This window comes from Nomascus leucogenys, chromosome 12 (genome assembly GCF_006542625.1).
Source record: "Nomascus leucogenys isolate Asia chromosome 12, Asia_NLE_v1, whole genome shotgun sequence".
NCBI lineage: Eukaryota > Metazoa > Chordata > Mammalia > Primates > Hylobatidae > Nomascus > Nomascus leucogenys.
Window position 1 is genome coordinate 57,059,566 of NC_044392.1, and position 23,586 is coordinate 57,083,151.

At 39.0% G+C, this 23,586-nt stretch overlaps 1 protein-coding gene across 2 annotated transcripts in view; it reads left to right on the forward strand.

Moving 5' to 3' along the window:
* The window catches only part of TBX15 (T-box transcription factor 15), a 106,976-nt gene that overhangs the window by 42,434 nt on the left and 40,956 nt on the right, over positions 1 to 23,586 (forward strand). For both annotated transcript variants that reach the window (XM_030823226.1, XM_030823225.1), the window contains exons 2-5: positions 15,052 to 15,265; positions 20,114 to 20,215; positions 21,901 to 22,072; positions 23,120 to 23,287. In XM_030823226.1, the coding sequence (XP_030679086.1) occupies positions 15,165 to 15,265; positions 20,114 to 20,215; positions 21,901 to 22,072; positions 23,120 to 23,287 (543 nt within the window). In that variant the 5' untranslated portion in view covers positions 15,052 to 15,164. The remainder of the gene's footprint in view (positions 1 to 15,051; positions 15,266 to 20,113; positions 20,216 to 21,900; positions 22,073 to 23,119; positions 23,288 to 23,586) is intronic.

Sequence of the window (23,586 nt, forward strand, 5' to 3'; positions counted from 1 at the left end):
ATAGATGTTTAGCTGGGAGGACAAGGAGGTTCTTGGTAGCAAACAAACTGAGCTCACCAAAATGTTCTTCTCATGGGCAGGCTCCATTGCCATGGCCTTTAGGAAAGCCTTGGCAGGCCTACCGGGGGCAGCCTCACTGACTCACTGTGTCCAGCTTTCCCTGTGGAGCTGCCTCTCAACCCCAGTGCCAGATGCAGACATTTCCTTAGAGGACATGAGGTGGAGGGATTTCTTCTGAGATACAGGGATTACTGCCTAAGAGCACATCCCCAGTGAGGGGATTGGACTGCAAGTCCCACAACAGCAGACTTGCTGTGCAGACTTTTAGCACACATGAGGAGAAAGAACCTGGTGAGCTTGGGGTTCCTGTGACACTAATGTTTTCCTGGGAGATAGGGGAAAAGAGAACCAGAGTAAAAGCAGCAAGGCCAAAGGAAAAGCCACGTTTTCATTCACTCAAAAATAATTTATAATTCATCTACTTTCCCCAAGTAAGTAGGTGAACATGGATTATAATTTATCCAACTTATATATATGTGTATGTGTGGTTAAAATAAAGATCAATGGAAAACAGGGAATCATACAGAGAAAGCAAGATGGTCTCAGGTGGCCATTTTAATACTCATTACTGCATAGAGAAACATGACCCCTTCACTTTCATAATAAAGATAAAATATATTTTTATTAAGATGCACCATTAGCATTCTGTGTCATATTCTTTTGAATCTTTCTTTCATTGTAAATATCTGGCTGAGGGAAAATGCATTTTGTTACAGCAGAATAGAGCTTGGAAAGATGGATGTTTATTACACTTGAAGAAAACCTATCAAACCAGTGTAGTCCTTAAAGCCTTTTAAAGTCGTAGATTCCTTTGAGAATCTCATAAATCCCATGCTTCCTAGCCCCAGAAAAGCATACAAGCTTTTGCAAATTTAACTTATCATTTTAGGTGACTTGTAAACCTCCAAAGCCTGTCCATTGACTTTAGGTTAATAACCTCTTCATTTAAATAATTAGAAGTCAATATTTTATATAATAAATTTTTTCTTTATAAAAAGATTCATCTCAAACTATGACTGTAGTTAAAATGTACAAGTATAGCAAGTGTCATATCAAATATTCTGATATCTATGAAATTTCCTAGCCTATAGCATTTGTGTTTTAAACTTGTACTCATTGCACATTCACTTATAGTTCTACTCTAGTCTTATTTTTTTAAAGATGCTATATATTGTATACTTTATTGTAATTTGCATTTGATAACACTTGTGTAGTACTTGGTATAAAAAGGAAAATCTGCCTTCACTCATAAATCAATGTTGATTATATGTAGAATATGTATATAAAGTAATACTTTAATATATACAACAGCTCATACACCATCAATAAGATCTCATCCTCCAGACTTGTAAATTCTTGGAAAAAATTACTTCCACATGTTCCTAAAAGTACTTAAAGATTTTTGACTGGTTGGTGGTCCATTGACTCTGAATATCTGACCTGTCAAAATGCCATCTTTAAACTCCAGTGATGCATACAGGCTTGGAATTAGCCAGGGTTGAATTTATTACAGAACAAAGAGAGGTGATGATTAACACACCCATCTGAACAGTAGGGGGGGAAAATAATCCTTGAATGGATTAGATGCCATGATCCTAAAACCACATTCTCTGAGTGTTGGGTTCTTGCCCAGGAATGGGAAAGGCCAAACGTTGATGCCTTTTAAATGACAGGGTGTCTCCATGGAACTCTGGTTAGGGACAGTGGAGTAGAGAGTTTGGGGTCAATTGAGAAAAAGCCTTTCTTTCTCCTGTGACCTATCAGATTGAGGACCTAGACCTGCTCTGTGTGCAGTAACCCTCAAAACTTACAGCCCACCTGATAAGTGTTATACAATTATCAGTCTGCCTGTCTGGGTGGAGATTAATGTGAATATGTAAATAAATGGACTTAATTTTTAACCACTAACCAGAATTAACTTACAATTTTGGGGAAACTCTAGTATGCTGCTGTAAAGACTGGAATAAATGCCGCCAAGAAGATGAAGTGAATTCTTATACACTGTCCCACTTAATTGTGAAATAGACAGGCTCTCTCAATTCACTGGCAATATCTGGTAGGTTCTGAACACTCCCAGGCTATGTTTTCAGGGAAATTTATCTTTGTAAGAATAGTCCATGAATAGAGTACTAAACCCATTTTCTAATTGACTTTCCCATTCTCCTCTCTTTCCCCGCTACGTATTGCAAGCTGTATAAAAAATATGGATTTTTAAACAGCATTGTGTAATAGCATTGATGGAGATTGACTCTGAGAAGAGGCCTCCAACAGAAAGACACCATCCTAAGAAGGAAACAGGTCATCAGAGGAAAGTCATTTTGACCCCCATTCCCTGGGAGGAGGAGTGCTCGAATCGCAAGCCCAGGTGCTCAGGAAATCTCCTGTCACTCTGAGATGGGCTGGAACATGGTGCCATGTCCAAGCTTCTAAATACAGTTCAGGCTGGGTCATCATGACAGATGCTGAACTGGCACCACTGTGGGAATTGAAGTGGGAACTCTGACAGTGCTTAAATGCCATGGCCCCTGGGCTCAAAGTCTTCCTAGGCAGGGACGGGGAGAGGCAGGGCAGAGTCTTGTGGGGAGGAGGGTAGGAGCAACTTTGGCAAGGAAATCCTGCTGTCTCGGCGACACTGCCACTCTTTCAGAAGGCAACAGACACTCAACAACACACCAGCTATTTTGGAAGCTGTCAGTTTCTGAATTGCTGACACACTTGAAGGACACTGTCTCTTCAAGGGTGATTCTGACCCTTCAAGGTAGGTAGGCCTGGGGAAAAACAGAGGCTTGCTGAAGCCAAGATATTGACCATGGAATGAGTGGAATTAAGTGACATGGTGAGGATGACTCAAGGAGTTGGGAATGGAGTTAAGAATAACATGTTCACTTTGCGATTCCCAAATCAGCCTTCTACACAGAAGACAGTGTAAGGCAATTCCTTACCCCACTCCACCCTCCTTTTCTTGGCCATCATAAGAACTCCACCCTGGGGTTAGCATCCTTTGATGACTCATTCCCTTTTGGGAAGAGCTTTAGAGGAAAAAGAAAGACAGGAGAGACTTGGGAGGAAGACTTTTCCTGGAGGGTCTGGAAACTTGGGACGTGAGGGTGGGATTCTAAGTTTTGCAAGCATCTTAATCTGGGTTTGTTGAGTTGTAAATATAAAGACACTCAATGATTTCACTCTCAATGATTGCCTTGTGCCCCAGAAGTGAACTTCTTTCTGCCATCAAAGCATTTAATTTTAGGGTTTCTGAAGGTGGTGTGGGATGGTGGATGAGGTGAAGTTTCAAAATGGGAGAGACTTAGGTTCATTTGTTCTCTCTAATACTTCTGGGTGGGTGGCACTGGGCATGTTCCCTTGTGTAAGTCTCAAAATAGGGTTAAAATGCCTACCTTTCAGGCCTCCTGCTCATGCTCCCTGGGAGCCTCACCTAGGTACTAGATTTTTTTTCTGCCTCCTCAGTGTGTTTTCCTTATCCTGAGCCAGGTGAGTGTTTCTGACAAGGCTGTGCATCTGGAGTCAGGGCTTCCTGCAGCTTCCAAGCTCTGCCCTGTCCTTTCCACCTCTCATGGAACAATGCCTTTGGGCAGTTTTTTCAGCCTCAGTTGCTATCTCTGCTTCTCTGCTCAAGGTGAAAGTTTGCTCCCTGGCCCATTTTCCTTACTGAAAACCCAGTATACCTCTTTTCTTAGTGATCTACCCTTTTCTCTCTTCTTTTAGACCTTATCACTTTCCTTCTCAGATATTGTGCCAGCCATTATGGACCAAGAGAGCATCACTCAAGCAGACCCACACAAAAGCAGGCTTCCTTACATGGCATTTTCATTGTTTCTTCTGCTTTCCCCTCTTTCTTCCTTTCCACCATTTCTCCTAACACCATTCAGTTTTGATAGTTTTGCCCTAGGCCCTGAAATATTTTCTTCATCATGTGATCTTTTCCCACTCTGTATTTTACATTTTCTTTGGTGAGGTTTGCATTTATTCATTTGAAAGTCTTCTTTCTGCCTCTCTGATAGGGACAGGGAAGTGACTGGGAAAAGACTTAACACATGTGGTCATTTTCTGTTCCAAATGATGGAAAGAATTTATATTAAGTATATTCCTATTGTGCGCCAGGGGCTTCACTGAGACACATGGTATCCACTATCTCCATTTTAGATGAAGAAATTGGCTCAGAAAAGTTAAGTAGCTTTCCCAGTCATAATCTGGGTCCGTGGAATTCTAAAGGAGGTTTGCAATCTTTTGCCTTACTTCTCAGCAACTCTGGAAACCCCACTTCACTGCAGACAACAGAGACACTGGATGTGTAGGGGACCTGGTGAGCACAGCAGTCATTCTGTTCCTGAAGGAGGAGGATATCTCTGTCTCACTACCTCTCCCTTAGCATTACTAGCTCTAGCATTTGTAGAACTTGATCCTTTCCCCATTTTATCCTCATGATTATAAGTACCTTCTCTTCTTAGGTTAATGTGGAGGAGAGTTAGTATCTGAGTATTTTCTAGGTGTTTGACTGAGTGCTTCTCACAGAAGTGAGGGAACTCTTTGAACTCAGTTGAAACACCTGAAAGATTTCGGGTCAGACCTTGCCAATCAGTTTGACACAGCTCATAGTCATGCAAGGAAAAGCTGGTAGTATTCCAGTAGTTCAGGTTATGATGTCAGGAGGTGACCCTGGGACTTAATAGGGATTTCACTGGGAACATGTCATGCAATTAAGACACCTCATTACTAGGGATATATTTGTCTCCTGGAAGAAGATGAGAAGAATAGCATTCAAGATTCTTCATCTGGCTCCAGCCTACCCTCCCAGATCTTCTCTGGCTATATCTCTTCTCTTACTTTGCTAAACCTACAGCATCTCATTCATTAATTCATTCAACAAAAACATTTTATTGAGTGCATAATAGGCACCAGACACTGTTCCAGGTGCTGAGGATACAAGAGGAATAATACAGATGTGGTCAGGATGACATAGATTGCTGCTCTCTAAATACGTTTGGTAGATTTTATTGCCATGCCTCTGCCAGAAAATTCCCTTTTCCTAGAAGACCCGTCTCTTTCTTCCCCATTTCTGCCTTTGCATCTCACAGACATATCTTCATTAGGCCCAGAAAAAATCCCTGGACTTGGAGAGACTTCTCTTACCTCTAAACTCCCATAGGATTTTGTTGCTATTTCTCTTAGATAATAGTATCTGAAAATTAGCATTCATATGTCTGGATCTTTTTTGTTGATAAAGTATTAATGCAAATACACATACACAGGCACTTTGTTAATAGTTCATAGAAGTTTCACAAAGTAGATACAAATGATATCCTCATTTTATAAATGATAAAACAAAGGCTTAAGAAGTTAAGTGACTTGCTTAAGGTTAGATGGTTGGAAAGAGGAGAGATGAGCTCAAGAACTCAGTCTTTTGGATCCTAAGCCCCAGCATGCTGTGTGCTATGGTGGATTTTGACTATTCTACTTTTATTAGACTTATTTATGGACCTATCCTCTCTCCCTAAATGATTGTGTAAGCTCCTGAGGACATGGATCATCTCTTATTCAATTTTGTGCCCCTAATAACACCTAGTACATTCCCAGGTCCAGCCTAGAAAATGAGTATTATTTGCTGAACAAATGAATGATTGATTGAATGGATGAGTTTTGATTACTGGAGAGGTTGTTACATTGTTGTCAGCCATGTTATATTTACTAAACAGGATGGTTTTCTATGTTTGCGTGGTGAGTTGGGTAGATTTTAAACTTGGAATAGTTGGTGGTCTCCTGGGATCATTTGAAGGGCATTCCTGGCTGTGCTCAAATGTTTATCATACTTACATCTTTGAAACTGCCACATCCAGAGGCGCTCTCTCCAGAAGTCATAGTTAAATTACCCTTGATGTTTAGAAACGGGCTTCTTAGTTCTTCCCTTTTAGTGCATCATCATGAATTTGTTTCTTTATTGGTGCTCAGTGGGAACATTCTAACAAGGTATAAAGCAAATGCTTGTAGGGCCTTTGGAGAAAGGCCCACTTTTCACATCACAGAAATTAAAAGACCACAGTGGCAGATATATAATGGTGCTATGACAGTGGCTGATGTCGGAGGTGGTGGTGGGAGGTTGGAAGTAGTGGTTGCAAACAGCAAATAAACATTGACTTGGGGATGAGATAATGTATCACTTCACCCAGGAAAAATGCCAAGAGCCTTAGGATGGGGCCTGCGTTGATAGCTGCTCACCTGAAATTCATAAATCTTGAAGACCACCCAGTTTATCAGAATGAACTTTTGAAGGACCTTTGGTGCAAAAGGTACTTAGGTTGAAAATTTCCATGTGGCTCGTGGCCAATTTTTGATTATTCCACTTTTGCACTGTCTGTGTGTTCATCAGGAATATTTTCTAACCCAAAAGTTGGTCTCATAAATATTAATTTTGTGGGAAGAATACAATAAAATATTTGAAATTTGAAGTTCGGACTGTTTTAGAAAATTCGGGACCCATATTTGTCATTTATTTATTTATTTATGTATTTTTTGTTTTTCTGATACGCTTGGTCACTGGCGTAGAATCTTATATGTTAATTTGACACTTTCCTGTTTATGAAGTGCTTTCATATACATTATTATCAGCTGAATTCTCTTCAAACATAGATATCCACTTAGGACCATCAAAAACTCTTGGGTCCTGCACTCTGACTTGAGTTAAGCCTAAATAAACCAAATTCTGCACAAGTAGGGCCCACTTCAGTTGCCTTCTGTCTTTCAATGCTTCCATTAAAAATTTCTCAAAGCCCAAACATCTTCCAAGTACCTTGTAATGTTTTGATTAATGGTCTAGGCTAAAGCAAAAGGGTGATTTGACATTGACAGTGATCTTCAGTGTCTGTCACATTTGGATCTTCTACCTAGGTTGGATTGGGGATAGGAAGTGAAATACAGCAAAAGAGGCCTTTTATACTTGTACTTACTTACTAAATAATGTTAAGTTGATGAAGAGAGCTAAAATATTTCTGAATATAACTGCCCTTGTACTGACAGGGGAAAATTCCCATCAGACCTTCGTTTGAATTTTCCCTTCTCAAAAAACCAACAGTTTTAATTTCCATAGCACTACCTTCTGATTGAGCAGCCTGAGCATTAACTCTGCATTTCTGAGTTCAATGTAGGATGTGCACAGCTCTGCAGTTCTAGTTATGAAAAATGGGCAACAGAGTATAGTGAAAAGAGCAACTCTAGTGTCAGACTAATTCAATTCCCACTCTAACACCTCCCATTTATATAATGTGAGACAAGTCTTTTATTCATGTCATGCCTCATGTTTCTTATATATAAAATGGCAGCAATGATGCCTACTTTAAAGGTTTCTGTGAAAATTGTATGAGATAATAACGTATATAAAGTGCCTAATACAGTACTTGCTACTTCTCTTCCTTTTTTTCATTTCCAGCTTCAAAGCATGCTAGATCACTAGAGGTTGAAACTTTTGCATATTTTTCTAGGCTAAAGCAAAGTTTTTTATAATTTCATCTTTTACTTGAAATTTCAACTTTAAACAATTTTAAATCTAGGGGATACCTGTGCAGGTTTGTTGCATGGGAATATTGTGTGATGCTGAGGTTTAGGTTATGAATCCCATCACCCAGGTAGTGAGCACAGTACCCTATAGGTACTTTTTCAACCCTATGCCTCCCTCTTCCACCATCTAGCAGTCTTCAGTGTCTGTTGTTCCTGTATTTATGTCCATGTGTGCTAAATGTTTAGCTCTCACTTATAAAAGAAGATGAGATATTTGGTTTTCTGTTCCTGTTTTTTTTTTTTTTTTTTTTTTTTTTTTTTTTTTTTTTTTTTTTTTTTTTGAGACTAGATCTCATTCTGTTGCCCAGGCTGGAGTACAGTGATGCCATCGCAGCTCACTGCAGCCTCGACCTTCCCAGGCTCAGGTGATCCTCCCATCTCAGTCTTCCAAGTAGCTGGGACTACAGGCACGTGCCATCATGCCTGGCTAATTTTTGGATTTTTAGTAGGGATAGGGCTTTGCCATGTTGCCCAGGCTGGTCTCAAACCCCTGGGCTCAAGCGATCTGCCTGCGTCAGCTTTCCAAAGTGCTAAGATTACAGGCATGAGCCACTAGGCCTGGCCTGCTCCTGTGTTAATTCACTTAGGATTATGGCCTCTAGCTGCATCCATGTTGCTGCAAAGGACATGATTTCATTCTTTTTTTATGGTCGTATAGTATGCCATGGTATATATGTACCACATTTTCTTTATCCAATCTACTATTGATAGGCACCTGGGTTGATGCCATGTCTTTGCTATTTTGAATAGTACAGCAATGAACATACAAATGCATGTGTCTTTTTGGTTAAATGCCTAATATACAGAATCTATGGGGAACGTAAACAAATCAATAAATAAAAAACAGCCCCATTAAAAATGGACAAAGGACATGAACAGACGCTTCTCAATAGAAGACATACAAGTGGACAAGAAACATAGGAAAAACCCCTGAGCATCACTAATTAACAGATAAATGCAAATCAAAATCACAGTGAGGTACTATCTCACACCAGTCAGAATGGCTATTATTAAAAAGAGGAAAAAACAACAAATGCTAGCAAGGCTGTGGAGAAAAGGGAATACTTATACACTGGTGGTGGGAATGCAAATTAATCCAGCCACTGTGGAGAGCAATCTGAAGCTTTTTCAAATAACTTAAAACAGAGGTTGAACCTTTAATGGCATTGAGCCTTTGTCTGCTCAGCAAGAAACAGATATAAAAATTACTACTACGACTTCTTTGCAAAGACTCTCTCAAAGGCTTTGATCTCAGGATGACTTTGGGTCCTTGCTGTGGTTCTATGTATCGCTGAGAGAGGTTCTGCTTCTTAAGTGGAGAGTGCTGTAGGCAGCTGGTGAGACATGATGTGCCCTTAGTCTCCTTAATTGGCTTATTGGCATGGGAATTGCAGGCTTCAGGTTACTCCCTTTTCCCAAATAGAACTTGGAGGGCATGGAGAGCTCAGAGACACCATTCCATTACTAAAGCCAATTAACAGGCTCATTTGAGTGTTTGCTATCATCATAATTTTAGTTTAATCCAACCCAGGTTATAGTTCATTCCCTTGAAGCTCTGGACTGAGTATCAAATTTGGGCTCAGTTCGTACTCAGGTCAGTGCCAAATGCTCTGCTTCTGCCATATTTAGAGTTACTCTATGAAAAATTTCGTCACCAGCATTCTCTAAGCTACTCGATAAAATCTGATAGCCCACAACCAATTTCCACTGCAAAGGTCCTCTGGAAATAGGAACTTACTTGCTCCTGGTACAGAGAGGGCTGCCTGGGTTTTAAGATTCTGGTATGTGCCGTTCTGTGAATGGGAGCCCTGAGATAGTCATGAGAGTTTTGGTTTTAGAGACTTTGGGATTTGTGAACTAGATCAAGAAGTGGCTGTCCTACCAATATCAGATAGGAAACACCACTCAATGTGGTTGTGTACCAGTATTTGGCAGAAAAGAAAGTAAGATGAATTGTCTGTCATCCGGGTGGGGTTTTTCTCCTTTAATTGTTTCAAACTATTTTCTTCCTGGTGGAAAATATGACAGCTGAGCTCCAGTCTTATAGAAGTAACACTGTGCATCTAATCTCAGAGCATTCTACATCTCTTATCTGACTCTACAGTCAGCTTACACATTTCACATAGAAACCAGGCTATCTTGCATCATTCATACAGGAGATGGGGCAAAGTATTAAACTGGGCTTATGGAATTCATAGTCTGGATAGAAGACAGAACTATCACTACCTGCATGTAAAAGAAAACTTTAGCATGTAGATGATAAAGTCTAAACTCCATATCCTGACACCCAAGATCTTCGGCCGTAAATTTTTGTTTGTTCCCTGATGTCCCAAGAGTTTAGAATAGTGACTGGCACATAGTAAATGTTCAATATGTAGTCATTTAGTTGAGTTGAACCTGGCCTTCCACCCTCATCATTTATCTTACTTCTCCTCTCCCTTTACATAATCTAAACTCTGACATACCAGTTTGTTTGTAATTTTCTAAAACTCCAAATCCTTAATCACTGTTATTCCCACTACCTGAAATTCTTTCTCTATCATTTTGTTGTTTATTGGTTTCAAACTTCTATTTCAAGACCATATTCAAATGTTACCTCATAAAATCTTCTCAATCCTCTTATCATTGACTTGCTTCCACTTCAAAGCTCCTCAACACTTTTCCCCACCTCTGCGGGCATATCTGTCACAGTCAGCCTTCCTTAACAGTTTCTATATCCTTTCTACCAAGTTGTGAGCTCCTTCAGAGCAAGAACCTGTTTTATTTGTCTTGGTCCATTAATATGTAACCTAATCAAGGCAAAGCAGAAATATTTGGTGATATAAAAATTGAATTAAATGTAGTCTTCTGTGCTGGAAATCCTTAGGCAGTAGAATGGATGTAACCTGGACTCTGGCATCAATAATGTATAAAATGGAGATAATAATAATAACAACTCTTAGGCTTGCCTGTACTAAGTGATGTTATGCATGTACAGTCTTGGCAGAGTGCCTGACAAATAGTAAGAGCTCAATAATGTTGACCATTAACTCCAAGACTTGGTGGTCTCTAAGCTGTACTACTAATCCACCCATTAGACATTCAGGTTAAAAGGGACTTTATACACTTCTAATTAAATGTGCATGTGCTGTGCCATAAAGATTAAGGAAATTGGGGACCAGAATAGTCATGTGACTTGGCCAAGATCAAACATATTTAAGCCACCTTAGTTGTGAGGATGGTTTAAATAGTTAAGGGGTGTTACAGAGTTGCCAGCTGTTTTGGCTGGGTTCAACCTAGTATGCTTTTGGGGAGATCTGACCGTTGGATCAGGATGGAGAAGACCTACATTTTAGTACATGTTAGTTTTCAATTTCTCTTGTTTCAATGTCTTTGTCCACAAAATAGACATACAAATACAAGCTATGTCTATCTTATCAATGGGAAGACAATATTAGGTAATGTGTAAAGTATAAATTAAAAGTTCTTTTATTATTGTTGTAGAGTGAGAATTGAACTTACTCTAAGCTAAACTCAACTTTCTGTGGGAACTTAGTGTTACAGTATTCATTTTATCAAAGTGAAATAGGTCAGAGATAGAAAGTAAAATGATGGTTAAAATCTCTTTTTAAAGGATTTTTTTGGGGGGATGAGAATAAATATGTTGCTTTGGCCCTGTGAGTCACAAAATGTTCTCTAGTGACTTGTAACTGGCTCAGCGCAGGTTACTTAAGTTTTCTCCTTTAGCTGCCTTGGTTACGTGTAACATTTTATGTTCCTGATTTACTTAAACTTATTCTGTTGAAATACTATTCTGACAGTATCTGATAGCCAAGAAATCCTGCATCATTCATATGAGTTCCTAATGGCTATTTTTTGAGGACAGGAAGTCACAAATTGCCAAGAATAAATGAACTTGAAAACACAGAGGTGTTTTTTGATCTTTAAGGGGCTGACTAATTATATTTCTAAATGGATGATCTGATTTGATTAAAATAACCAGCTGTGTGTTTCTTTCACGACTTAGATAACTTTATTATACATCCTAATTAATAGCTAAAAATTTAGATCTGGTTAGCCAAAATATTTTTTATAACTATGATTTAGAAATGTGTTTTACAAAAGATTAAATTTTATTTTTACCTAGGCTGTTAATCTTGACTCTGAGATTACTATTTTAAGAGTTTTGTAGGGTTGCTTACCCCACAGGTGGCCCTAACCCTTCTAGAAGCTTTTTAAAAAGAGCCTCTATAAAAGTAACAGTAACTTTATTTCAAGATTATAATATTTAAGAAACAATTGAGAATAGAAGATTGGATATGCATTCATGTTATTGAACATGTGGGCTGTTGCTTACATTCTTTATATAAAAGTCACTGGATCCTGTTTTGTGAGAGAGTGAAAATCTAGAATTTCAGGGTATTTCCGGTTAAATAAATGTCTTTGAAAATCCTCTTCATGGACAAATACTGCCTATGCCCCCACAGACTTGCCCATTTCCTTTCTAGTAACCATGGGTTCCCCAGGAGTGTTCTAGCCCTCTTGGATCTCTTTCTCTTCTGGACTTCTAAGAGATATCTGAGACAGTATGTAATGGTGTGGAAAACTGTGTGGCAGTTATTTGTGTTGCTCTCTGATTATTTTTGAGTGCTCCTAGTCTCTACTGTACTGTACTTGAAGAGAGGTCCCATTGTGTACTTTGTTATTTCCCAGAATCTAGCACAGTGCTGGGCACATAGTAAGCACTCAATAAACACATAATTAATCAACACTAACTGGGAAATTTCAGAAGGTCTTGGATTCTGTTTCTAATTATCTGCATGGTACTTCATCTAAGGCCATATGCTGATAGGTGCTTATTGATTGATTTGATTGAAACTATAAACCCTTATAGAATACCCACTCAATTATTTAACTCCTATGGTAATGTGAATCTGAGCCCCCAGTCTTTTTCCTTATTTAACTTGTCTTGTTCAAAGAGTTTTAAATTTGATGTTTCTAATTGAGGTTACCTGGGTTAGCACTTGCACTGGGGAGGATTCTTACATTCAGGTCATTAGAGGTGGAATCCTTAAGCTCTTTCTTTCCCATTGCACATTGAGGACCTAGGCCCCGCTGTGGTTAAATGGCTTGTCTAAGGTTATTCATTAATTCATTTGATGTTATATTTTGAGTCCCTGTTTTGTTCCAGATGACATACTGAGTTAGGGGTAGAGTCTCTTATTTCATAATTCTCTAGCCGTAGTCCCAATTCCAATCTCAACCTCAATTTAGCTACCATTAATACTTATCTCTTAGTGTAGTGATACCTTTCCTTCCCTTTCCCACTTCCTAAACATACATTGGAGAAATCATATGTCCAAAATTTCTGCTGGGTCCTACTTAAGGTGTCTGTTTCCAATTTTTTGTAATTGTGGCACTTTATGGTGGATTTCATAACTTTTCGCTTCCAAAGGCAGGACAATAATATATTTTAAAAATCTTTTTTTGAGGAGTTTTTTGAAAAATTTACAGTATTCATGATAAGTGAGGAGCTCTTAAAATATCCCAGAAACAAAATAGGATTTGGGAATCCATGTCTCAGGGGACATGAATTAGTGTGTTTGCCTGAGTTTGTGATGATATAATGGCTCTGCTACTGAAAGGCATATAGAATCAAGCTAGGATATAGATTTGTCACTCAGCAACAGCTGTCATCTTAGATAAGTAGTTCTACTTTTCAGTGCTTGGAGAAGACCAAAAATAGCTGCTGCTTAGTCCTAGGTATAAAATTATGTGCTTAGACATGTAAAACCTAGTTATAAAACTTTATAGATTTTTTGTGAGTGAGGGGAAGAGGGGGAGGGAGAATGAAGATAGTGACTACAGTAGTGATTATGGGTAAACTGAAGTTTTTGGTCAGAAACTTCCCCTTTATTTAGAAGTTTGGTTTGGTTCTTTAACAACCTGAATATCTTCACAAGTGACAGGTAAGGAATTGGGGAGATGGAAAGAAATGACGCTTTTTCCCCTGTGGGCACTTTATTCCCTGTGGCTTTGACACAGCTGTTAGATATTCTTGCCAGAGATGCTGCCTGGTGTTGCAAGAGAAAAAAGCCAGTGACAAAAGGAAAGAAAAGTAAAGGAACAATGGGATGTATCTTTCACAGGGCTGCAAACCTGCTGCAGGTAAGTGAGGTTGGCAGCAATGTGATTGGGCATTCTGTCCCATTTTTTTTCCATCTTACTAGTGCCAAGGATTGATGCTCAAGAAGCTCTGACCCTTGACACCATTGAAAAGTCACTTGTCAGAGTACAACACTTGTTTCCAGCCTTTACTCATGTATATATTTAACCCCAAGGAAAGCAATCAGAATTCTAGATGTTAAGGGTGGGTTAGAGAAATGGATTCTTAGACTTGACTTGCAGCATCATTTGACTTAAGAAAATTATACTAGATAATCTGAATTTGAAAAATTTTAGGACATACAATTCTTGGCATTAAGTTCCTAAAGGTAAATATTTAAAATTCCAGAAAATCTTCCCTGGTAAATCTGGCTCTAGCCTTCTGCATCAGTCAGCTTCCCCTGCCCCCCAGCCCCACTTGTCTTCACGAGTGCAGAAGACACAGGAAAGGACCATCTGGCCCAGCATGCCAACTTTTTATTTGGTTGCTCTCAATCCCACCTTCCTGTTTGGATCACCCCTCCCGTCTGCCTATACTTCAGAAACCAATCAAGGTGTCTCCTGAACTCATTTATTCCCTTTGTTTCAACTGCCTTTTTGGGTAACTTTTTCCATATGCTTACATCCTTGACTCACAACAGAGGTTTTTTTCCCATTCAACATGGCCTGATTAGACTCTTAGGAAAAACCATTTACTCAAATATATGACAAAGTACTTCTAAAGATCCCAAGCAGCTTTTCATTACTTTTGATGGCCATGGCTTATGTAAGTAGAGGGAAAATTTCTGTGTTTAAAAATAACTGACAGGCGGTGATGCTGAGTGGTATGGAACTGAAGAACATATTGTTAGCACTGAATCTTTACTCGCACAAATGAAATAGTCTAATCTAGGTTTGGATCTATAATTTATAATTATTTTAGTTTAATTTGGCGTTTATTTTGTTGCCCCAGTTTGGCCTCATTCCCTTCAACATGGTGACATTAGTACTATTTATATTGCCTGTTGTGGACCAATTTTCTTCAGCTGTTGCTAAAACTTACTAAAATGCCAGATGTCACGTTGGAAACACGAAACCTGAAAGAAGGTCATAAATCACAAAAACAAACCATAAAAAATAATAAAATACCCTGAGTGCTGTGCTCTGGAGCTTCCCAGCTTTAAGTCTCCTTTTGTTTACCCCTCTCCCCACTTCATTGCATTTCCCACCCCCATCTTTTAGGGCCAGGGGTGAGCGGAGCTCAGCAGTTTCTCACCTAAGGCTTGATTGTTTATTTTGCAGATTCTGAGCAGAGCACTGGTTCAGATTCTGAGGTCCTCACTGAGCGGACTTCCTGCTCCTTCAGCACTCACACTGACCTGGCCTCTGGTGCTGCAGGCCCTGTGCCTGCTGCCATGTCTTCCATGGAGGAGATTCAGGTGGAGCTGCAATGTGCTGACCTCTGGAAGCGGTTCCATGATATTGGAACTGAAATGATCATCACCAAAGCAGGCAGGTAAGGACAAATTCCTTTGAGTGGCCAGATTCAAAGAATTTGCAGAAGTAGGAGCCATTACATTCTTCCATTCTTATTTATTTGTGATGGCATCAATAAAACCGAAGCAGCTTGCACTCACTTTCTGCATTTGGACATCTTGGTAAAGTGGTTCTGTTGTGTTTGTTGTGATTGTATTATTTTCCTCCAAGGGCCAATCAAATGTAAGTCATGTAAATCACAAACATTTTCCACCTACAAATGTATTTCAGCTAATATTGGAAGTCCATGGGATCTTAACAGCCAAAATATATATTTCCAAAGCAAGTGTTTACTTCACCATTAAATACTTTCAAGAAGTTTGCTTCCCAAATAAAAACTTGCATCTTCTAAAGTATTTAAAGCAACAATGCTTTTGTAATAATTTTTTAAAAAGAATTGGCTTGATGCATATTCTGAGCCTGTTGATGTCCATTGTGTTTTATCATTGACTTGAAATTATTACACAACTTTATCAGTGACCTATGGAATTTCTTGCAAAACTGTTTTTCTAGGATTACAAAGTTTTAAAAACACAGCTTCTCTTGATATAGTCACTTTTAGTTAAGCTACTCCTTTATTAGTATGTTTCAGCTTTCCATAGTTAAGTATCTATTTTGTGCTGGACACTCAAAATACATCTTTGAAACTTACAGGAATCCTATGAGGTTTTTCATAATCATCCCATATATGGATTAGGATGCAGAGGATGAAAGACATTAATTAGCTTGGCTGAGGCACATGGGTAGTAAGAGGCAGCTCCAGAATTCTGCATAAATCTGTGTGGCTCTAAAACAGTGGTCTCAACTCTGAACTGTTAAGAAATTGCTGTAGTTCTTGCCCCTTGGATTCAAAATGAAACGATTTAGATAAAATTAAACTTGGGCTGGGCACAGTGTCTCACACCTGTGATCCCAGCACTTTGGGAGGCCGAGATGGGTGTTTACCCTAAGGTCAGGCAGGAGAATCGCTTGAAGCTGGGAGGCAGAGGTTGCAGTGAGCCGAGATCATGCCATTGCACTCCACCCTGGGTGAGAGAGCAATACTCTGTCTCAAAAATAAATAAATAAATAAATAAATTTGGACTAAACTTTTCAGCATGTAGGAATAGTTCACTGAAATTAAGCAAAACAATTATGCTACTTTTGTGTTTTCAAAGCCAGTGTACATAATCTCACATGTCATGGGGAACAAAAATCACATCTTACTGATTGTGAGCTGTTTTCATGAACATAGCCATTTAAAGTAAAATAATATTTTGATTGGGTCCAGTTTATCTACGTGTCTATAAGGAAACCTTCCAAAACAATAAGATATGACAAAAACGTGAAATTAGAATAGAGCTGAAATTTTGTTTATTTTATTTCTTTTCTGGAGCTCTCTTCCTTCTCTCAGTAGTGAATAAAACCATTAAGGCTTCCTAGGGGGAGAAGCTGGGCTGGATAACTGTGTTCAATATCATCTCTTTTTCATTGATTGGGTCGCAGGGTACTTCTGTTCCACATTTTGGGGTGTAAAGGCTTGGAAGAAAACAAAGTAACTCAAGGAAATTTTTTTAAAGTTTGTGGTAGAAGAGTTGTTTTAGAGAGAGAAGAAATATTACTTTTTTTGTCTATAAGATTTTCCAGTATTCTTTTTGGGTTTTTACTTTATTACTCTTGGGTCTGTTTATTCCAGTCATGTTTGTTCCTAATATCACTCCCTTATTCCCTGTGCTTTAGTGAATTGAGTTCATTTGAGCATCTCCTTGACAACCCTCTTGTGACTCATTTTGTAATTCTTCTGCAGTATTTTCATTTCCATATCTCTGATTTCACAAATTCACCTTAATATCTGGATACTCTACATATTCCCCAAGACAGACACATAGTTTGTTCTTTAGTAATAATTGAAATCCTTTGTTTAGGTTTAGAAACTACATTAATTGGTTCTGTATTCAGTTGTCTCAACTGTTGTTACTACATCTAATTCTTCTCAGGTAATTCTGAAACAACTCAGAATCATACAAATAAGGCTTTCTCTTCTGTGAATTTTCTTCGTTCCTTCTCATTCTCCTGGTTAATTTCTTGCTTCTCACTCATTTTTCTTGCTATGCAGTATTGTCAGTATTCTTTTCCGTTTTAATTCCGATCTCCATCTTCTTAGTTATGTTAGTTATATATGGCTTTCTCTCCTTTTTCTCATTTAGATGATCTTAGTCACCATCTACCTCCTCCCACACTCCAAACTGTGATCCTATTGATTCAGAGCTGCTGAAGTCTATAGAGCCCTCAGTCTTTGAGTGTACCAACCCAACCTGCATGATCAGCACCATGGACAGAGGTGCTGGCGAGGATTAATGGGTTTAGAAGACAAAAGAACTGGCCTACATTTAGCCATAAAATTAAAACCAAACACATCTCTTTTTGTAAAACATGAAAGGTTAACTTTTTCCTTAGAATGTCGTGACTTCACTTGATATTCTATGCTAAAATGTGACAAAAAGAAAAAAAAGGCTTGCAAAGTTTTTAAGAAGAGAATTCAAAGGTAGTCACAGAATTTTAAAGCAAGGGGGCACTGTAGAGATTATCTAGTTGATTTCCTTTGTTTTATAGGTGATGGGGTTAAATGATTTATCCAAAGTCACATAGTTCATTCATTTTAGAAGTTGGGTACTGGAAAGGGATGGGTAACTTCTCCATTAAAGGTCATATAACTGTTCCAGACAAAACAGATATTGAATTAAAAACATCTAACACCTTTTTCTGTAAAGGTATGAAGAAAAGAAATCTCTCTCTTTCATGTAATACAGCCTCTCTAGGTGACTGGGGGAAACCATATTTTCTTAACTCAGGTAGTAAGTGAGAGGACTTTTGCCCCATCTCTGGCAAGATGCCCTCCAAACATTTACATATACAGGGAAGCTATAAATCAGTGTTATTAAGAAGGGAATTACTTATCTGTATTTAAGTGTATAGATCAATGTTCCCCAAATTTTTGGAATTAATTAATGCAAATTAAAGTGCCTTACCTATAGTGGATGTTAGATTTAGTCAATGTGCGTATCCCATCATCAAATTTCATTAGCGCACCATAAGACAAAAGTATGAGGCTTTTAAATAAAAATTGCGAAGTAGGGGGAGAAATTTTTAAATGATATACCGCTAGAAGCTTCTGAAGAGTAATAAGGTGAGAAAGATGAAATAGTTATGCATTAATTTTGTAAATAAGAATTAGCCACCATCTCTATTAAAGGACTGTGATCCTTCTTGTGCTTTCTCTCAGATATGATTATCATGTCACTGACCTACTGCCAGGGGATATTAGCCTTTTGGGTTGCTTTTCCTGGATGAGTAGTGAGTGTGTAACTAGAACAGAGAGCCTCTCCTGTGACGAACCAGTACATATTTGCAAGATGGCTGTCTGAGGTCAGGGTATGGTCTATGGCCATGAAATGGAGCAAAGCCAATTAGGCCATATGTGGATCAAGCCTGTGACCTTGACCTCATTAGCACCGTGCTCTGCCCAGCTCAACTAACTAGCCCCAGATGGTTAAGCTTAATGCAGCATTTTGCATACAAGTAGCCTAGAGCACATTCAGTGCAATCCAAATTTTTGAACTGAGGACTTTTTATGTCCGGCTTGATAGAAAAGAGCTTGAGCTTGATGTTTTTCTTCTTTCTTATGGTTAAAGAAGAATGGTGAACTTTATTCTAGACTTATTGAAACTCAATATCTCTTTTGGGCTGCTCTGTCTCCTCCTCTCTTCAATTATGAGAGAAGTCGTAAAGTGCTATATCCTGACCTCACTTGCTTTGGCAAGTTTAACAAGCCATTGTGGTAGAAACAAGGTATTGCCCAGAGGCCACGAGAATTCATTTGGTATTTGCTTCCAATTCCATAGGGTCCTTCCTCTGACACACACGTTGACAGCCTGAGAACTTGCAGAAAATTTTCTACAGTTTTATGCACTAAAAAATCTTGGTGGCTCTTTGTTTGGAGACTGGTAGCACCTTCCTTTTTTCTTTTATACTTGAGAGACTATTTTTAGAGTGGTTATTTTCAAATAAACTCAGTTGAAAATATTTTATGATAACTTGCAATAAACTGAAAAGCTCTTTGGATTATAAGGAGAGTGTAAGTTGCTATACTAACCTTTAAACAGATTATAGCTAATAGGAAATGTATGCATGGCTACACACGTGCACACACATGCCTATGTATACATATATATCACAACAAAGATTAACTAAAAATACAAAGCAGGGTTGAACACTTGGAGAGTATGAATCATCAGATAGGTCAATTTAAGTTAAGAAGAGATACTAGTTCAGTAGTGTAAGTCTCCAGTATATTTCATAGTGATAATTTCCAAAGTGAAAAAAATTAGTCAACTTTGAGAGTTAGAGGACTTTAGAATTTGATGTGCTTAGAGTACCTAATAAGAATACATTGTTTAGGCCGGGCGCATTGGCTCACACCTGTAATCTCAGTACTTTGGGAGGCCGAGGCAGGCAGATCACGAGGTCAGGAGTTCGAGACCAGCATGGCCAATATGGTGAAACCCCATCTCTACTGAACACACACACAGACACACACACACAGAAATTAGCTGGGCGTGATGGCTCATACCTGTAGTCCCAGCTACTTGGGGGGCTAAGGCAGAAGAATCCCTTGAACTCGGGAGGCGGAGGTTGCAGTGAGCCAAGATTGTGCTACTGCACTCCAGCCTGGGTGACAGAGCGAGACTTCGTCTCAAAACAAACAAACAAAAACACATTGTTTAAGCTTTTACCCCTGCTACTTCTCCCACTCTGATTTCTGAGCTTTCTGTTTTATTCATCTTTATAGGAGGATGTTTCCTGCCATGAGAGTGAAAATCACTGGCCTAGATCCACATCAGCAGTACTACATAGCAATGGACATTGTGCCTGTGGACAATAAAAGATACAGGTAACAATAACTCTGGGATGCGGAAATGTGGATATCACCAGCATTCCAAGACAATTCTTCAAACTCCTTAGAGGATATATTTTAGCAATGTATGCTGTACAGGGAACAAGGAATGCAGACTATGCCAATGGCCTGTGGCAGAGCACCAGGTGGAAAAAGCGTTAACTTTGACCTGGGATTCCCCACTATGTCTCTGGATAAAATGGGATTGTATAGTGTCTCCCAAGGTAGCAAAAATCAAGTGGATCTTAAGTCTAAAATTAATTTAATTAACATTGGAAGTGATTAACATATTGAATAATTTGGTTTGTGAAATGCTAAATAAATTGGGGCGATTTATTTTGGAAAGAGGAAGGAGAGGTGGAACAATAAATCATATTAAAATGTATATTTGATGGATCACCCCATAGATGATGGAGAGGAAGAACAGGAGAACTGGGTAAAATTTCAAGAAGAATATCTACTTAGGGAGAATTATTATTCATTGATATGGGTTGTGAGTGAGATTGTTAAGTAATTTTCCCTCAAACTGATTAAAAGCCAACATAGTCTCCATGTCTCTTGGATGGCTTATACATTGCTCTTGCCAGAAAAAAAAAGTTGTGGCTTATTTGTTTTCCTGAGGTCTCACTCAAATCAGTAAATCATTACTCATTTTTGAAATATCTAAAGTGTAACAGCTTGGCCCTAAACCCGTGAATAGGGAGGCAAGAGTTGATGAAAAAGGCCAGGACTAGTATAACAAGTGGGGAGAGAGCTGGCTGAGAGAGACACGGTCTGGATTTCAGGACTTAGGAGAAAAGATGCTTCCAGCTTGTTTCAGGGGATCTTGGGATTGTGATTTGGACTGGGTGCCTCTACTTGTCAGGGTCCAGGTCACATGTGGTCCTTTAGAACTGAGAAGCAGGGAAGTACCAGATCCATGGAGATGTTTCTTCTGAACCATGAGAAAATTGTCAAAGTCAGGAAAACTGACTTCCTTTGCTACCAAACAATGTCTTTTTTCCAGTGACTTTGTGGGAAAATAGTGTAGAAGATGATGTTCAAAACAGGTTCATCAGACAATGTGAACTGGGAGTATTTGGTGGTGCTTCTGAAATGGTTGCAGAGAGGCAAAGGCCCATCATAGAAATGCCTCAAAGTCCATATTCTTAGCAAGGAAATGGTTAACCAGTGAGAGGCTTGGGAAGGCTCTGCACATGGCTGCATTTTATAGGACAATATGGAAGATGTTTTTAATAAGGAACAAAATCCTGAACAAATGGCCAAGGGATTATATGGTTTGCATTTGAAAGGTGAAAGGTTGTAGTAAAACGCCTTTTCTATAGCTAGACATGTGAGTTCAGGATGCCTGTGTGCACACAGGGGTGCACGGCATGGAGAGAGGGAAGAAAGGAAGACGGCCGTGAGAATGTTTTCCTTGCGAGGGCTGTAGATTTGATCATTAACCACAACACCTCTCTGCCCTCCCCACTCCATCTTTTTGTCCATTTCTATCTCTATTTCATTTCCCTGGTTATCTGCCCTTCTCTTTTCCTCCTTTGATTCTCTGTTTCTTTCCCATTACTTCTCCATTCATGTAATCTCTGTTTTTCTCTCCTTTCCCCTGTCTCAACTTGTTTCCTGGGCCTCTGTCCCTTCTCTGCCTCTGTCTCTGAATTTTCCTCTCTTCCTCTTTATCTCAGATATGTGTATCACAGCTCCAAGTGGATGGTGGCTGGCAATGCTGATTCGCCTGTGCCCCCAAGAGTTTATATACACCCTGATTCTCTAGCTTCTGGAGACACCTGGATGAGACAGGTGGTCAGTTTTGACAAACTCAAGCTTACCAACAATGAATTGGATGATCAAGGACATGTGAGTCAAAGAATCCTATCTCCCCTTTCTTTCTCTCTTCCTCTGTTTGCTTTAGAGCTGGCTAGCCCCAGTCTTTTTCAAATAGGTAAAATAAGGAATCTCTAGGCCACTTTAAGTAATTTTAAGTAAGTAAGCATAAAAGTGTTTTTTTTCCAGTTAAATTCCGTTTATTACAAATCTAACATTTAGCAAACATCTGTTGTATATCAAGTTGTGTTTACCAGACAAAGTCCTTTTGCTCTAGAGGCTTACAGTCTAGTCGAGGAGGCAAGACAGCAAAACAAGACAAATCAACCAGTGGTTTAAAAAAATCACAACAATCAGTAGAATAACCCATGAGGCCATAAAACAAGAGAAACAAGTGAATGACAGTTTCAGCTAATTTGTCAAGAAATTTTTTATACGGAAGACTAAGTCTTAAGGCTTTCCAGGTATATTTGGAGCATGTGATGTTATTAATTTATCTTTGGCAGTGAAACACATACCGAATTTTCACTGAATGGCAGGACCCATACTGGGTGCTATGGGAAGATTGAATAAGCTAAAACCATTGCTTCCATCTTCAAGGAAATAACAATTTTCTGAAAGAGTGAAAACCCATATCTACCATTTACTCTCACATAACAAAATAATGTTCACATATTCAATAATAAATGCAAATAATAGGATGTAGAATTTAAAGACAGCATGAATACATGCTGAAAATTTGAAGCTGGAGGGAACAACTTGTCACATGGCAGAGGTTCTGAGACCTTTTAGTGACATGTTGTCCATTGGTACTAAAGAAGTCATTCAGCATTATCCAGTTGAAGCAAATGTATTACTTTTACCATCCATGATAAGGATGTCCTGCTATTTGGTTTCATGTAATGCTATTTAATCACTTAGTTCTTCCTGGGCAAGTATACTGATTTCTAGTTTTCTGTACATCTCACCTCCAATCTGTGCTTTTCTTATAGTGCTTCTACTTAGTGATTTATTTTTGCATGAGAGCAAAATGTAGGTTCCTTAAAGCCAAGCCTGGTACAATTCCCCTTTTTATTTCAGATCATTCTGCACTCTATGCACAAATACCAGCCTCGAGTTCACGTGATTCGCAAAGACTTCAGCAGCGACCTTTCACCCACTAAGCCTGTTCCTGTTGGGGATGGGGTGAAAACGTTCAACTTTCCTGAGACTGTGTTCACCACAGTTACGGCCTATCAGAACCAGCAGGTAAGAGGTGGCCCTTGAGAGTCTTCTGCTACATCTCTTTTTAAAACAGTCTCTTCTTGCTTTGGGCAAGAAATGCTTAGTCCTGCATGGCACTGAAGGATTAGTATGAGAGACAAGAGTTTTTCAGTACACGCAGGGCATTGGTGATAACAATATGGTAGTGCCTAGTAACAGCTTATACAGTCTAGGTTTAGATCAGAGACAAGATCTTGACCGAGAGGACCAAACCTATTAAATTATTTTTATGTCTCTCTGTACTTGCACCTATGTTCATGATCTCTACTACATCCTGGCAAATG